The sequence below is a fragment of the Notothenia rossii genome (assembly GCF_949606895.1).
Source record: "Notothenia rossii genome assembly, chromosome: 1".
Classification (NCBI taxonomy): domain Eukaryota; kingdom Metazoa; phylum Chordata; class Actinopteri; order Perciformes; family Nototheniidae; genus Notothenia; species Notothenia rossii.
In genome coordinates this window covers 90,326,218-90,343,760 of record NC_136912.1, presented here as the reverse complement: position 1 = coordinate 90,343,760, position 17,543 = coordinate 90,326,218, and the positions used below count along the sequence as shown (strand labels likewise).

Below are 17,543 nucleotides of genomic sequence, written 5' to 3'. Positions count from 1 at the left end.
CTATAAAGGAGCCTTGTTTTATTTCAATATGTCCGGCAGAGGTGGGTGAAAGACACATTTTAGAGGAAAAAGAGACTCTCTGTTTATTCAAATATCACTGATGTTTGATCAACCGTGTTCACTGATCAGATCTCACTTAGACCAGTGGCGGTTCTAGACCAATTTGACTGGGGGGGCCACTGGGGGGCCAGTTATTTTCTGAGGGGGGCACAATAAATGCAGGACGAAAAAGAGAACTAGACAGTATGAAGTAATTGCGCATAAGAAAACAATGCAATACAGTTTTTGGTATTTGTAGTCAGTAAACTTATTTATTTCAGATATATCTTATAGTTATTACTGTTAGCTTCAGCTTAAGTTATAGTACAATTTTTTGCACTAACACCATATCATATTTATATAAAAATAAAGGCAATGAACAGTTACATCTCTACTTTACATCTACAATTACACAGATACAATAGTTTAACTCACCTTCAATTATCGTGGTAGTCTCTCGAAACGTAGGTTTCAATCAGTCTTTCTTGGATGCAACAGCCTCTGATGATCCGAGATGAAAAGTGTTTCAGCCGGCGCTTTCACTGTCCGGCTGAAGCGCCGGACAGTGAAAGTGAGTGCACCGCTCTAATGGGTCCTGAGTGCACCGCTCTAATGGGTCCGACTACAATGACAAATAACGTGAGTTCCGCCTATTCCTTCATTCAATAAATCATACATTTTTAATTTTTTTCACTTTTCATTTTTAGGGGGGCCACAGGTCAGTGTTAGGGGGGCACTGGCCCCCCCTGCCCCCCCTAGAACCGCCCCTGACTTAGACTAAAGAGGCAAGCACGAGTTGCAACACATTTTATATTAAATATTCTGATTATCTTTATACCCCACCATCTTTTGTAATGTTGATACAAGACAAGATGCATCTCAATCCAATTAACTTGTTTTAACATTTAATTGCTCTCTTTTCTGATCCATTTGTCCAAATCAATGGTAACTGACTACGGGCCATGGGGATCATCAGTTGGAGATCCTGAGGAAGTGTGATCGCCTTTACTTACCTATGTTTCCATGTACTCTGACTTATCAACAGTTCTTTGTATGGCTATTATTCATGTCAAACCGCCTCCTAATGATACCGAATATGCACCGTGTTTTTCAGAAATGACGACAAAGCACTGGGATTTTATAAATCTCAATTTAATTCTTCAAAGGAAGAAAAATTCAACAAATCAGAAATAAAAATAGATCCGGAAAAATATGAAGCATCTGGTTTAAGCTTTTCGTATATAAAACATAATTGATTAGATTGACTCTTGTGCCAAACATGCTCAGACAGGTGGAGTGGAGGAGGTTGGAAATACAGACATTATCAACATCAGGGACAGAAGAGGGAGAGCTACGTAGTTACTTATTAAAGGTGACGTTCAAACAAAAGGTTTAAATAAATTATTTAGTTTTGAAGGGACACATTTTGCTCCATGGTCAGATTTCCAGCACCGTGTCACTTAGGAAGATCTCAACCGGCTGCAAAACTGTTGAAAAATATGCAAAACAAACCTAAAAAAAAATCTGAGGTGAGCTGCAGTTAAACTGTTCCACCCTGATAAATAATAAAACAAAGAAACAGTGGTTAACATTGTAAATAATTGATCTGTTTAAGAAATGACTGCTAGCCACTGCAGTTCATCACCTGCACTGTGCTTCACATTTATACATAACCAATGTATCTGCCCTGGTGCAGGTTGTTGTAACAAACGGTTCATAAACACATCATTGACAACTGAAGGAGTGATTAACACTCGTCCTTCCACAATGGAAAGAGGGTTCAAGTGTGTCAGCTTAACAAAAAAAGAGTTCAGACAGCTATGGAGGTCCGTCCTTGTTATCAAATTGAAGGAAATGCACTTTGTGTCCTGGTTTCTCAACGTCCGGTGCGAGTAAACACCAGCAAACATCTCATGAAGAGTACCACTCAGTTTCCCCATGTCCCATCACTGTGTGAGAGGGGGTGGGGTGGGGGGGAGTGCTGGACAGGGGAGGAGTGCAGCAGGCCGCCAAGTGTTTGGAAGTGTGATGGGAGGACAGAGGAGGAGGGGGGGGAGGCAGAGGGGAGGCTGAACTCCACCTGCAGCCCGTGGGGGGGGGCCGTCCCTCCGCCCGCTCCGGCATCTCCGTCCTCAGAGACAAAAGGTCCACCACACATGTGCAGCTGGTAGAAACAGGGGCCGGAGAGACGGGGGTCCTCGTGGCAGGACGGAGGGCTCCACTGAGGGGGGGGCTGGAGCTGAGCTGAGGGACAGCAACTGCCGGAGCCCCGCAGATCGTCCAGAGGCAAGAGGGAGAAGGGACAGCCGAACTGAGGACATCCGTCTCCACACAGGTCTGACACCAGAGCACCGTCTGAGGGAGACAGATCAACAACATGTCTGAAACTCTGGTCAGGTAATGTTGCTTCATCTGTTCCAGAACGGTTCGATTCATTGAAGTTTCATTTAAAGGTCCCCTATTATACGGTTTTTTCTCAATATATTATAGGTCTCAGATATATACAGAACATGTCTCTGAAGTGTTTGGCTCCAAATACCAAACAGATCATTGCAGCATTACCCATAATCCCCTCTGTTTTAGCCCTGTTTCAAAAGTGCTGATTCTCTGTCTGTTACTTTAGATGAAAATAAGGAGCCCCTCCCCACGCCCCTCTGGCCAAAATCTGATCAGCTCATTTTCAGACAGGTTGTTATATAAATGGATCAGGACAAAAAGAGAGATAATCTTTGTTCCTGAAACTTTCAGAATCTCTTTACACAGAGGGGACACATGTTGATGTAGAAAAGACATGAAGAAGTGGATTTTGCATAATAGGTCCCCTTTAAACTAGCTTCATCCAAAACATTAAGTGCACCTAAACATGTGACGTATAGTAAAAACAGCTGCTTGAAAATGATATTTAGTCTTGATACTGAGATGAAAATGCTTGAATAGAGGTTGGATGGGAATTAGGAATCTTTAAGCACCAGGAAAAGCCCTTGTAAATACAATGTATTATTATGATTATTATGATTATATTGTTTATACATTATATTGTTGCATAATGAGTGACTTAATCTGTAAACTATCAGCAGTGAGTTGTTCTTAAGGTGTGGTTATATTTCACAGAAACATATATCACAGTAGTATTTATTTCAACACTTTGCATTGTATGAGTCCTTATACATTTGACTGTTGTTTGTGTATGCTGTCGATAAGCCCTGCTGCCATTAGTACCAACCAAAACTTGTCCTTAGTAAATACAAGTTTAATTTTGAATTAGAGTTATAGTTTTTCCCCACAAACATGTAGTTGGAATTCAACTTCCATTATGACCCCTTCATTATGACCGAAGATTTTCATTGTCATAACTACACTGTAGATATGCAAGTATGACTAATAAAAGCCTTGACCCTTGACCCAACATGGTTACACTTGGACCAGATTTGACTACAAATATAGTATACTTAAATTATTTTTTAACCAACACAAAAGTCAAGTAGGAACATTTGAATGTATTCTTGAATGAGGTGAGGCTATACGCTATGTAGCTTTTGGATCTAATTTGCGTTGAATTATCTATTCTACCACAGGCAAGTTTTTGAGATCCGTGACCAATCAACACATTATTTAGAGTCTCTACATTTCTCTCTTGTTTACCTGCAGGCCCGGCCTGCGTTCTGTGGCCTGCCTGGAGCGAGTTCATGGCTTTAAGAGAAAGCGGGGAGTTCGTCTGCGGCGGGGTCTCCTCTCCTCCTCTGGAGTACCATGACAACAAGTGTACATGCAAACACATACACATACACACATGCACGCACAAACACAACAACACAGGACACACATGAGGAAAAAAAAAAGTTGTGGGGAAAAACAAAAAGGGTGAGACTTGAAAAATGTTCATAAAATAAGATAATGATAATGTGATGTTTGAAAAAAGGCAAACAATGAACTCAAAATAGGACATTCAATAGACAAAATGAAATCTGTAGAAGTGTATGTACAAAGAAGATGATGGATATGTGCCTGACATGGTATGTAAATGGTTTTTATAAAAAAAGAAATGCACAGCTCTTTCGGATTTCAGTGTCAATTAAAACCACAATGAACCGACTCAAATTCAACTCACTTTACAATTTCTACCACTTCTTTGTGCTTGTTTCAAAGCGGTTCTGTCTTGCCTTAACATGAGATCATAGGAATAATAGTTTAGGGTCTTAGGGCTGAAACCCTCGCTTCACTATTAGTTATAGCCTTCTGTCAGAGAGCAAATGTACTTTCCAGTTTCCAGTATTTAAGTCACCACATCATGTGTTTTTTTACCTTGCTTGTCCAGTTCCAGGCTGGACTGTGGAGGGACCGGGGACTCCAGCTGCCGCGTGGAGCCCCGAGACGACAAGCCTGAGGAGGAGTTGCTTCCCTCCACCTCCCCACCCTCCCCGTCCTGCTCTCCGTCCTCTCTGCAACACACAAAACACTGTTAGTGTAAGCATCAATGGTGTAAAGTTATCAAGCAACAATAACAGATTAAACCCACAGCGCAGGAGAGTTACACACCCTAATGCACACGCCCTGAACTGATCACATTGGTCACATGGAGGGGAATGGAAACACATTTAGTACAAGAATTTGAGAAATGGCACAAAGAAACCTGTTTCTCTGGATAATAAAATAAACATGAATTCCAGTTAAGATTACTTCATCGGGATACTCTGCAGTGATGCTTCAGCTTCAAGAAGTGCAGGATAAAAACACATTTTCATGATTTGGACACCCAATGGATTCCTACTTAGAATAGCATTGACAGAGCTACAGCTAATGGGAATAAATAAATGAACAGCTTTAAAAATGGTCTGGTGTTTCTCAAAGAGGTTCTGGGAACAGGACTGTAATAGATTGAATGGGAAGTTCAGATAAGAACATGCAGGAAATCCTCACTGCAGGAATAAATACAATAGAAGCATATTCTGGGAAACAGAGCAGAAGAAATATGCCTTACTCCTCTCTAATATTCTGGGATTTCACTAAACTGAATAGCAGAAATTAGAAAGGGCTCATGTGCATGTTCACACAACATGTATGTATGGAGTCGGGCGTGATCTCTTAGTCTATATACTTAAAGAGTTCATATTTATCCTACATGAGGCTTTGATAGACTTTACGTGTTGTCATTGTTGTTGTAGCAGTACTCACATGCTCCCTGACTGCAGGCTGAACTTCTTGCGGCTCAGCCTGGTCGTCTGCTGGGTGAAGTACTCGTGGCGCTCAGACTTCTTCCACATGTAGTAATACTGCACACACTCCCCAACGGAGCGCGTTCGTACCTGAGGAGGAGGAACACATTGTGATGGAAACAGGACTCAGAGAGACACGGGTAGAGCAGGAACTTTGATGGCAAACACTGATGGTTTATTTGGAGCTTCGGCCGGAGAAGACAATTCTGAAGATCTCTACCCCAGACCCATGTATGTCTTCATGTCTTTATTAGGATCCCCATTAGCACTAGCATGAGCGTTGGCTATTCTTCCTGGGGTTCTCACACGCTCAAAAACATACATAAACATACATACAACAAAATTAAATCCAAACAGCTCATAATTTCATGCAATTTACAGTGCTGAATGAAGTGAAAACTAAAATGGTCATCCAATTATCGCCATCCTAAGGCCAAACAAAAGTAAATAATAAGTGTACACATAATAATATATGCATACATAGCCACAGTTCAAATTTACTTTATAATACTTAAATATTTTTTTAGCAACCTTTTGAAATGTACTTGAGAATTTTCCTGAATGATGTGAACCGGTAAAGCGTTCCAGCTGATCATGGCTCTGTACATGACTGTTTTCTGTCCCATATTTGATTTAGATTTGGGTAATACAAACCTTCCTTCTATTGTATGTCGTGTTTGATAGTTATGTTGTGCATTTTCCGCTATAAACCTTTGTGATAATATATCTGGTGAGTGAGTCACTGTAATATTTCTGAAAAAATGTAATAAAATATAAGTTGACCTCTGTCTGACAGTTAACCATTTCAATGTCTCCAGCATTTCAGTGACTCTGGTTCTGTAGGAGCACTGCAGTGCATATCGTGCTGCCTTATTTTGTGCTACTTGTAGTTTGTTTAAATCTCTTTCAGCAGCAGTAGACCATATAACCAAACAATAATCAAGCTGCGACAGAACCAAAGCATCCAAAACTTGTCTACTCACATCCATAGGCAAATATTTTACAATTCTTTTTACAAGTGACACACCCCTTCCCATTTTACATACAACATTATCAATTTGTTTAGACCAAGATAATTTATGATCCAGGGTTATACCTAGCAATTTTGTCTCCTTGACCTGTTCAATTTCAATATGGTTTAAATGTAGTTGCAATTTTGGTTCACCTTTTAACTGATGATTTGATCCTATTAATAACGATTTTGTTTTTCCCGAATTAAGTACCAACTTATTATTTATGACCCACTCTGATATCAGTAGTAGATCTTTATTCATAACATTTGTCAACTCTCTTGTAGTTGATGCTGCATAATATATTGTATTGAGTCATCTGCATACATTATAATTTTAGCTTTTTCTAACACTAATGGTAGGTCATTTGTAAAAATAGAAAATAAAAGTGGTCCAAAACAACTACCCTGAGGTACTCCACAAGTGACTGTTTTCATCTTTGAGAGACTTCCATTAAAAAAAACTGTTTGACTTCGATTTGTCAGGTAACTTTCTAACCACCTCAGCGTTTCAAAATTAAAACCATATTGTTCCAGCTTGTGTAACAACAAAGAATGGTCAATGACATCAAAGGCAGAACTAAAATCAAGTAGTACTGCACTCACTAACTTCCTATTATCTAGTTCGCCCTCCCAGTCATCTGTCATTTGTGTTAAAGTGGTGCATGTGGAATGGCCAGGTCTGTAAGCATGTTGTTACACAGACCTGTATATATGTATTTAGCTATTTCTGAGAGACGAATCAACATGCTGCATAACAAGATAAAACCATAACACCTCTATCAGCTGACGCCAACAGGCAGGAACAGGGAGACAAAACACTGAGAGCACAGCAGCCCAAGGTAGCAGGCCTGTGCTCAGTCAGGGCAGGACAAGCTGATAAACTGGGTCAAAGGTGTGGGCCTAGGGACATATTTCCCCAACACACACGTTACCTTTACTTCCCTTCAAATAACCAAATAAGAAAACTTAATTTTTATCCTGGGGGGGGTAAAAGGTTTCATGACGTTTGTTCCATTTGAGAAATAAACAAACAAAAATTAAGAATAAAGAAATACCATAAGAATATTTAAACAAACATAAAAAGTGCAAATAAAATGCGCAATAATAAAATAAAATGGAATACAAATATTCGTACTAAAAGGAAGTTTGGAGTAATTAATTTAAATGAAATGAAAAATAACATGTTTTTTATAATAATTTAAAACATTAGACAACATGTACACATTGTACTACGGACTGAGCCCTCACCTTATTCCCCTGGATGAGGTTGAAGTTTTTCCCGTAAACCCGATAGCCGTGCTCGAAGCTCCTGCACTCCTCTTCGCTCCAGGCACAAAGCTCTTCTACAGAGAGGGAGGCGAATTAAGAAACACTTGTGAGTTAAATTGAATACAATTATTTGCATATTGGGGAGGATTTCATTATCACGGTCTTGGTTTTGAGTGCATTGCCAATAAGTATAATAGCAGTTTCTTACCACTGAACACTTTCACATTGAAGCTTACTCGTCTCAGTGCCTCTTCTGCATTGAAGTTGCATTTCACTAGTTCGTACAGAGCCTGAGGATCAAGAGAAGGGGTGAGAGAAAAGGGTCAGACTGTCACAAAGAGAATAGCTGCAGAACCTGATCTCTGTTTACACTGAGTGGATTACAGAAGCACTCTTTCAGTAACAAACAAAGAGCAAACCTCGATCTAATACCAACTGCATTGAGTTGAGGTAGGTAGAAGCATGGGATTATTGACATATACATTAAAGAGTAATAGTACAAATTGTACATTCAAATGCAATCAAATGCACCTGCGCTGGCTGTCCCGTCCACTTAAACACTTTAGAATAAGAATAAACAAAAGCAATACATTTAAAAACAGTAAATAAATCACTTTAAGTCAGGTTTATCATTAAGGGTTGACTACAAATCACCAGTTAATGAAGAATTGTCCTACCTTGAGAAAATTGTGACATTTTTTGCAAGGAAACGACTTTAGAGTGTGAAGTGCATACTGTAGTGTAGATTTCCAGCATGAGTCTTATTCAGAAATGTCATTTGGTTTTGTTTAAGATGTTATAAGTTTAGTCACAACCCCCCCTTCTATTGAGCAGCCATTGAGAAACATAAAGTATTTTAGTGAAATTAAGATACAATGTGAAGCCACCAACACAAAAGTATTTTAAAGCCCAGTCCCAATAATCAAATGCAAATCCCAATAATGTTTACCTAAACCAAAATTCTAAGAGCATTAGAGTTGAATTTGTATCCTACATTGTCTTATTTGACGTCATTTGAAGTTGCCTACCTGTTGGTTGTCCCGCACAGTGTGTCCTTGTGTTTGTGTGCACGTTGCCCCCTCCTGGTTTAACGGCCTTTGTGTATTAAGCAAAAATTCTTCCACTTCCTGTACCGGCAGAACGCCCGGCTTCCACAACAACTGGTCCTCCCCGCTGCTGGCTGAAAGAACAGAGGAAGGTAAAGAGAGGCAGCAGAGGAAGAAGATGGGGAATTAGGAAGAGAAAGTGTTTTGCAGCGACTTCTTAAAAACCTATAATCTATGTTTTTCCCAACGTCTACACAGAGGCTTTAAAACCCTGACATGACTTAGTTCTTGGGACTGTTTCTTCCACAGTTCATGAAACATGTTACATTTATTCTCTATACGACAGCAGCTAAACTAGTTTCTAACCATGAAAACATCCTCACATCTTGTCACAGGCTTACCTCTCTCCTGGTTGGTACATGAACTGAGTGGAGGGATTTTGGCCTGGTACATAGAGCCAACCATGATCTCCTGAGAATGGAATCAAAGGCAATCTGTCAAAGCTCTCAAATGGGTCATTCACACGCAAAAAGACACTCTTTAAAGACATGATGTGTGGCAGGCTTCTGCTGGGAGACCTGAACAGAACCAGGTCTCAGATCAAAGGGACGAGGCTACTTTAGATTTGGAATGGAGGGGTGTTTTTTCTGGCTTGGATGAATGAAAAAATGTTTAAGTGCTGTATTTTATTGCCATTCAAGTAAAGCCAGCAAGTAAGTGACGACTACAGTTGAGTTGAAAGCTCGTCCCATGTCCTGGGATGTTACTTTAGTCTGACTCATCAGATGTAGACTGTGGGTATAAGTCTGCAATCAGCCTTGTATCTCACGTGCACTTTCTATTTTGCAAGAATACAAAAAAAGCGTTTTCCCCCCTCCGATACTAGAATGATTATTTCGTGGAGCCAGTCCATTCTGTGCAAGGCTATTTAAGTCCGGCAATGTGAAGCTTAGTTTACGTTTAGGTAGGGATTTTGGCCTCAATCAATCAATTTGAATTCAGCATTCAATTATTTAAACTCATGACAAAGTATAGGAGACACAGGAGCATCTAACGCTCTGCTGCTTTAAGGATTAAGTCTAAGACAGACACATTATTGGAAAGTAAGTAAATCATTACACATTATCTTTTGTCATTATCTCTGGCAGCCATAAGCCACAAATAAATATTCCCGGCTCAATAGAGCATCGAGAGATAGAGAGTAAAAGAGAGAGAGAGAGAGAGGCGTTGGCTGCGCTCAGGGCAGACAGCTTTGGCGATTAGAGGTAAACATTTGAAGTGAAGTTGTGTATTCACAGTAAGTGTAAGCAAGCAGCAAACACCAGGTCTGAAGGATAAAGCCAATTCAGAAGCGTCTCAAACTTGTGCTCTCTGGAATATCAGAGGGACTTCTCTGGTTGTCGATGAACCGTGGCAGCGACAGGGTATGGCTGGGGTAGGCTACAGCCATACCAAGAAATGGCTTAGCCCGACCATGAAAAATGATGTTAAAGTAAGCAAATTAAATTAAATTAAATAATAAGCAAAATGCTAAATGTTGAGAACACGGATTGCGAAGATATACGGGTCGTGTCCACAACACTCAAACTGATCCTGCTGTAACAACAAGTGCACGTTACTGATGCAATATGGTTGAGACCATTCGGGCTTATGCTAGAAGAGGGGTGCAAGGAATAGTCTAAGTAGTGGGGGAGTTTTATACACTAAAGGTGTGGAAATTCTCTGGCGTTATAATATCAGTGTGGCCGCGGTCAGATCAAAACGCCTCCGAATGCAATTTGAATAGACCTACAGCCAATCAGAGCAACGAAACGTTGGGTCTGCTGCGTCATGCCTTACTGATTGAGATCAATCGGAACCGCCATTCAGTATCCCCATTGGATCTTCAACGTGTACTATCATACGTCACGTGATCCCTTTTTATTTGCTACAAGACAAATGTGCCTTTTTATTTCATACAGTTCCATTTGGATTGAGACAGGGAAATAATCTAAACCTCACGCGTGGCGTTTCACTGTCAAGGGGGGCGATATAGCGTGTATGTAATTACATTGCGAATACTGACTTGAGCCCCACCACTGTATGGGTTAGCCCTACAATAGATTACCCAACAAAAATACTGTGCCGCCACTGTCGAAGAATAAATCAACTTCTTACTTTAATTATTACCTCAGTTTATGGTCTTAATCGCTAGTTTCAAGTCTTCTCCATAAAGCACGATGATCATTTTATAAATTATGGTCACATTTACAATAATATAGCTGATATATAAGCGAGTACTTTCGGGCGGAGGTTCCTAACTGGTTGGTTGCAAAGTGGGTCTTTCTGAAAGGAATCATCAGAAAGTCGAATAACTTTCCAGGTCTAAGTTTATATTTTGAAGTGCCATTTCTTGCCGTAGAGTTTTGTTTGCCTACTCACAGCTTGACAGCGTAAGAACCTCCACTGCCAGGTGTGTGTGCACATAACAGCTTGACTTACGCACACGGACCAAACTCTGCTTCCTGTGGATTGTGTGCGTGTGCATGTAAGGATCCAGCTTCTCTACGTTTTACTTGATTTTTATTTAAGGCTTTATTTGTGGAGTTTGAACTAATAGGTGAAATAGTTTGTGATTGAGAAGTTTTTTGTCTCTCAGCACCCGATGCAACAGGATTACAATGAGAGTGCATACCTTGCGTTAGAGGTGTGAGTGAAAAAAAAAAATCTGACACACTTCCGGTTAAGAAAGGGGGCTATAGAACTGTGGTTAGTATTCATTCTGACAAACATTACAGCAGTGGTGGCAACGAATCTGCATTCTACCGATTTGATCGTTTCCTATTTGTTGTGTTGTGTATATGTTTTTGCCCTGAGTGGCTACCTTGTGCTCTTCTTTGGAGGGAATAGAGGCTTCACCCAAGTCTTCATCTGAGGAGCTGACTAATGTGTCTTTGTCTCCACCTGAAAGACAGAATATTTGACTGGATTGGATAATCTATTCCTGATGAGCAATTTGGTTTGCAAACAGAATTCAACACAACCAATACACATGATACAACATTTTTAATATATATACATTAAACAGTAGACAAAAAGGTGGTTTTCATTATAACAAATTGCAATAAATGAAACAAAGAGTCTGAGTGGAAGGGAAACTAGGTCTAAGGTCTCAGATATCCTTTTGGGGGCCTCTTGAAAAAAGATGCTTCCTTCCTGATGGCAGGAGTTATGATGTTGAGGGTCTGCCTGATTGGCCTTTGCTCTCTGAATGGCTCTAACGTGATAAACATGGCAAGATCATTCAGGGTATTGCTGAGTTTGAACAAGAACAGATAGATCTGAAAACCCACAATCTACCATTTAAATGATTTTACTGCTGTGTGTGCACTTCTCTCTCTTCTTGTTATTGCTACATTACATTGAGTCATCCAATCGAACTCTGGGATGTCAGTCTCCACATTTTTCTTTTGGCTAAGATTACATATCTGTCTTCACATATTTCAAAATAACAAATTGAGGGATGTGTCATACTGTTTTTTTAAATCTAATTTATCCGGCCTTTTGGTTTTATTTAAATCCTCAACAGTAACTGCATGTCTGGAAATGATCTCAAAACTCCTGATCCAGCAATATAACGCTTTTCGAAACCTCATTTGCGAAATTCTATATTAATGTAATCCTTAAAATGTTTTAACCATTATTCGACAAGTGAAGCCTATTGAGATAATGAAGCAGTAGTGGGTATGCTGGGATTTAGAGAGAGCCAGTGGACTTAGTGCAAAACTCCGTATAAATACAATTCAGGATGAAGAATCAAAGAGGCTAAAGGCGTCTCCTCTACCATGGCTTTTTTTTTTTTTTTTTTTAAATCAACACTTAAAACTCACTTTCTCTCTCGGGCCTTTTAGGCTTCTCTTATCAAGAATAACTTTTATCCAAGACCTTTTCCCTCTCTAACCTCTCAAGGTTTTATTAGAGGGAAACGGTTTGTAGAGTGGCTTAGACAGGCGATTCGTAGACACAGCGTACCTCCCTATCTCTCATCAACTTCCAACTAAGGCTCCAGTGGGGACCTTGTTCCCTAAGTGTGCCTCTCCACCTCTGTTTCTTACTCTCTTACTTGCTACCCTTTGCCCTCAATCTATTCTAAGGGAGTGCTTGTTCTTCCGTCTGTCTGTCTGCGTCTGTGTATTCTCTTAACCCAGCTACATTTTTTCTTGTTTTGTGTCTATATCTACGCCGGGATCCGGAGTCGAGGCTGATCTTCTTGCTGTGGTCCTGGATCCTCTATCCTGAGTTCTGGATTAAGTCGTGGACTTCGGGTCGTGGCAAAACCTGTCTCTGCGGTCCTGCCTGGGTCTCGTCATGCTGCCTCCCTGAAGGCTCCCATAGGATTGTTGACATCTTCGTAGATTCATCTTCTTATTACAGACACATGCATTTCTTAACATTTGGACTACCTATTCTGTAAAATCTATTATCTCTTCGATTTACACACGGCATCTATTGCACGTCTGTCCGTCCTGGGAGAGGGATCCCTCCTCTGTTGCTCTCCCTGAGGTTTCTCCCATGTTCCCCTTTAAACTGTGGGTTTCTCTGGAAGTGTTTCCTTGTACGATGTGAGCGTCTAAGGACAGAGGGTGTCGTATTCTCTCATACTGATATTCTGAACAATATGTGCTTATTGTATTAGCTGTAAAGTGTCTCTACTGTAGGCTATTTTTATTATATGTACAGCACTTTGGCTCGACCAAAAATCGTTTAAAATGTGCTTTATAAATAAAACTTGATTTGATTTAGAGAAACAAACAGACAAAGCTGCATACGTGCCACGTATTTGGTTTTCATGATATTTTGTGGACTCAGCAACAAACATGTCACTACAAAGTAGGAAAAAGACACATAAAGCAGAACATGGTAGCATACCAGGAAGTTCTCATATGATATTAAACAGAAATAAATGTAATTTCCTGGCACTGGTGGCGAGTCATTTTATTGAATTGTACTGGCTAGCTGTAAATAACACGCTGCAATATCAGCAAAAGCACTGATATTAAATCTAATGTTGGGAAAATATACCACAAAATAAAAAACTTTGATTTCTTTTATTCCTATTATATAGTTTCATCTGGAAATAATGTGCATTTGGTTCTAAAGCTGTTCCGTTTGAATTGAATTTATGATGCAAATCCACAATTTCCTTTCCTTTTATTCTGCGTGATATGGTGATGTAAATGTACGTCGATGTGTTTGTTACCTTGAAGGCGGTGGAGCAGATCTGAGGTGTTTGAGGTGACGGAGGGGGTGAGATAATCAGCTGACGACTCCTCCTCCTCCCCAGGAAAGAGATCCTCAGTAATCTGATCCTGTCAAATACAACAATGGAACAGCAAATGAAATCAAAGCACAGAGGAGAACACAGAATTAAGTAATCGCGTTTCAGTCATTCACGTTGAATCTCACCTTGTCCAGTGTCATGCCTGGCAGGCTGGCAGTCATGTGACAGGTCTCCTTCTCTGGGTCTGACATGGTGTAGCCGTACAGAGCCAGCAGCTCCTCCAGAGGAAGCTCCCCAGCCTTCAGACACACAGTTACAGAGGGAGAAGATTAGATTACTTCCACATTGTCTAGACTCTCAGTTCATTAATGATGTGTATATGTTTTCTTCTTTTGCCCAAATGTCTCCCTAGCTTTCACTCAGTTTGCAGAGTCCCTCTCAAATGGGAAAGACATCTCCAACTCATAACAAATGGAGAATTGATAAAGGCAAATGGACAAAGGACAAACCGGAATATCTTCAAAGTCAAACCCAGAAAAAGCCTTCTTCACATCAGTCAGTCACATTTAAGGAGTTAAAGATACAGTTGGTAACTTCATTTGTACACAACTAAAATATCAAATATTAATCAAGATGTGGTTACTGCATTGCTTATTTCTCGCCTATAATGTTTTCAGAAACAAATTTCAGTCTACTTTTAGCTCAACTACACTTTTAGCTCAAGTAGACTGAATGCACTCGGCTTGGTTTTGGCTCAAAAGATTTCAAGAAGGTGACAGGGTCATTGCTCATTTTAGTCTGAGGGATTTACAGAAAAAAAGATGTGTGAATATCTGAACTTAATCTGTTTGTCTCTTTTTTCCATTGTTACATAAGGTGATGAATGATTTTGGTCCTCTGATTCCAAACGGTGTAGTTTACATAATATTTCTGGGAACAATGTATAATTATCTCGCAAACCAAACTTCAGATACATTTGGAAACAACCTCATAACACCATGGTGAATTATTAAGCTATGAGTTTAGAGATTTCAATCAAAGCATACATTTTGAATAGTAAGAATAATGTGACTATGGGTTTGTTAGTGATGCAGTGACGTCTGCAGAAAGTGTCAGAGGTGTTCATACAGTTACTAACTTTAGAGTAGATGGCTGAACTTGAGCGTACAGTGTGGGACTGTGCGGCCATCTTCATGGGGCGAACGTCCTCTGAAACTCCTCTAAGGCTGGTTAACACTTCCGCTTCTCCTGCTGAGGGTCTTCCTCACAGTTCCTCATCCTCTCTCCACTAGACCACAACATGCACACTTCTCTTCAGGGGCTTTTCACCCACCTGCAGACACAAACAGACAGAGTTATTTGTGCCGTCATGTAAAGCAGCATGCAAAGGAATTACAACATGGAGGTACATTCCTATACATTCCAGCCACACAAACAACATGAAGAATCAAATGGCTGATCCCTGACTTTTGAATTATTATTTTTTGGCACACACTTGTATCTCCACTTTATTGATGTGTTAAGTTGTATCTAATTTTATAAGGGTTATAATTTTTTCTATTTTTCTTATACATTTCTATTTTAGGCTATGAAAGCACTTTGTTTACTCTGTTTTTAGAAAAGGGCAAAAAAAGTCCTTATTATCTTAAACCACCATTTTGAACTTAAACTGCAACCTGGTGTAGGGGTAAGAGTTGTATTATACATTGTAATCTACGCGTGGCACTCAATTGTAGCTTTTTATCTTTTGAAAATCACAGAAAATAATAAACAAACCCACAACAGTTGTGGTTTTGGTTTGATAAAAGGGCCTACTACTTCAAATCAAAACATAACAGCTAATAGTTCTTCATACACATTCTCCTACATGTTTTCCATAGTAGGCTTTGGCCTAAAATAAGAAGGTCAAAGTGGAACAAATGTAATTAATGCAGCCATAAGAGGTCAACACAGAAGTGAAGAAACTTTGTGCAGCAGGCTACAGGGCAGAGGATGCAAAAGTAGGAATACTCTGTTACAAGTAAAAGTCCTGCAATCAACATATTACTCAAGTAAAGGTAGATAAGTATTGGCATCTAAATATACTTAAAGTACCAAGAGTCAAAGTAGTCATTGTGTAGAATTGCCCATTTAAGAATAATATATATGATACATTTTGATTATAATTATTGATCATTAAAGTGTTATCAAAGCTGGTAAAGGTGCAGCTAGTTTGAATGACTTTGTATACTGCAGGGTAGCTTGTGAATTTACTCCAGGTGGAACTAAAGTCTGATTTAAGAGTTGAATACATTTCCACATCATTAATCCAAATCTGAAAAGCAACTAAAGTTACTTAGTAAATGTAGTGGATTAAAATAATAGTATTTACCTCTGAGTTGTAGTTGAGGAGAAGTACAAAGTAGCAGAAAGTGGAAATAGTCAAGTCAAGTAACTCAAAACTGTACTTAAGTAGGCCTACAGCATACTTGAGTAAACGTACCTCGTTACTTTGCACCACTGATTACAGCTTTAGTTTTGGTGTGATACTACTTAAAATAAAAACGTAACAGCGATTAGTTTTCCATATGGGGTGAAAGCACATTCTCTTACTTTGTCAACATGTTTTCTATACAGACTTTCGGCTAAAATAATGAAGTCAAAGTGGGACCAATGTAGTTGAAGCAGCCATGCAAGTTGAGGCCACATAAGAGGCTAACCCAGAAGTGTAGAAACTTCGTGCAGCAGGCTACAGGACAGAGGATGTAGCCCACCGTAGTTCAAACAGCGTGCCACCTCTCATTGAGTTACATTAAACTTCTTCACACACCACTTCTTGGTAAATTAGATAAAAAAGTCCAGTGTAAAATATAAATATAAGGTGTGTCTGTAGCATTGGGTGCCTGACCAGGGGCGCTTTCCTGTGACTTGGTGCTGAACGTCTCTTCCTCCCCGGCTACACAAGAAGGAACTAGTTTCTCAATATTTCCGAAAGGGACGTTTCGGAGTTTACCGCCGACAAGTCGTGACATCCCTCCCAACTTTTTCTACTCACTTCGTCTCACTTCGCACCTGAAACAGTTCAGCACCACCGTGTTAGACCCCTGCCTTTTGTTTTCTGCGGATTTACTATCAAGGCGGAGGAGGGAATGGCTCTTTAAAGCTAAGAACGCGGAGAGAGGCGATTCGCTGGAGAGCTTCTCCATTTCTCCCCCCGCTTTTTCACTTAAAACACCCCCGTAGCCCCTCTTTGAACCGGGGTTTCCGAGCCGCTGACACCGTAACACTCTTTTGTGCCTCACGACGTGACAAAAGTGTTAAATTCGCTCTATTTATTCTCTAATTTGACTCGTTACATTCCTCGTTTTCGCTCACTTACCTCCGCCATTCCGTTTCTGTGTAAGCTGAGTATTGCCCGGATGTTGTAGCTCCTCTACTGCTCCGTTTATTGCCGCAACAGCGACTGTGCTACACTTAGTTAGGTGCACACATCCACTATTTCCAAGTAAATCGGCTATTTTTGAATATCTTGACAGCTGGCATTTTAAAATAAATCTCCTTTAGTTACAAAAAATATCGCTCCAACTTTCGGTGTCAATTCTGCTCTTATTGCAATGCTTTTAGAAGCAATCTAATAAAAGCACATACAACTAAATACATGAATGTTACTGATGGCCATTTTTTTATTTGATTGGTTATAAATATTGCCCCTTTTGCTACAGCTT

At 39.9% G+C, this 17,543-nt stretch overlaps 1 protein-coding gene across 1 annotated transcript; it reads right to left on the bottom strand.

The window, feature by feature from the left end:
- Positions 1 to 1,170: 1,170 nt before the first annotated feature.
- Positions 1,171 to 17,297, bottom strand: mier2 (mesoderm induction early response 1, family member 2). The gene is made up of 12 exons (XM_079650902.1): positions 17,198 to 17,297; positions 14,978 to 15,172; positions 14,025 to 14,138; positions 13,819 to 13,927; positions 11,443 to 11,522; positions 8,981 to 9,050; positions 8,562 to 8,713; positions 7,742 to 7,823; positions 7,513 to 7,607; positions 5,212 to 5,342; positions 4,342 to 4,478; positions 1,171 to 2,394 (listed from the first exon to the last, which is right to left on the bottom strand). The coding sequence occupies exons 2-12, from the start codon at positions 15,032 to 15,034 to the stop codon at positions 1,967 to 1,969; spliced, it is 1,455 nt and encodes a 484-aa protein (XP_079507028.1). The 5' UTR covers positions 15,035 to 15,172; positions 17,198 to 17,297; the 3' UTR covers positions 1,171 to 1,966.
- Between the last annotated feature and the right edge of the window lie 246 nt (positions 17,298 to 17,543).

Excerpts from the sequence above, each read along its gene's own strand:
- mier2 (XM_079650902.1), bottom strand. The coding sequence starts at position 15,034 with ATGAAGATGGCCGCACAGTCCCACACTGTACGCTCAAGTTCAGCCATC. Across the intron at positions 11,523-13,818 it reads TCTGCTCCACCGCCTTCAAG|GTGGAGACAAAGACACATTA; the intron begins GTAACAAACACA and ends TCTGTCTTTCAG. Across the intron at positions 4,479-5,211 it reads AGCCTGCAGTCAGGGAGCAT|AGAGGACGGAGAGCAGGACG; the intron begins GTGAGTACTGCT and ends TGTGTGTTGCAG.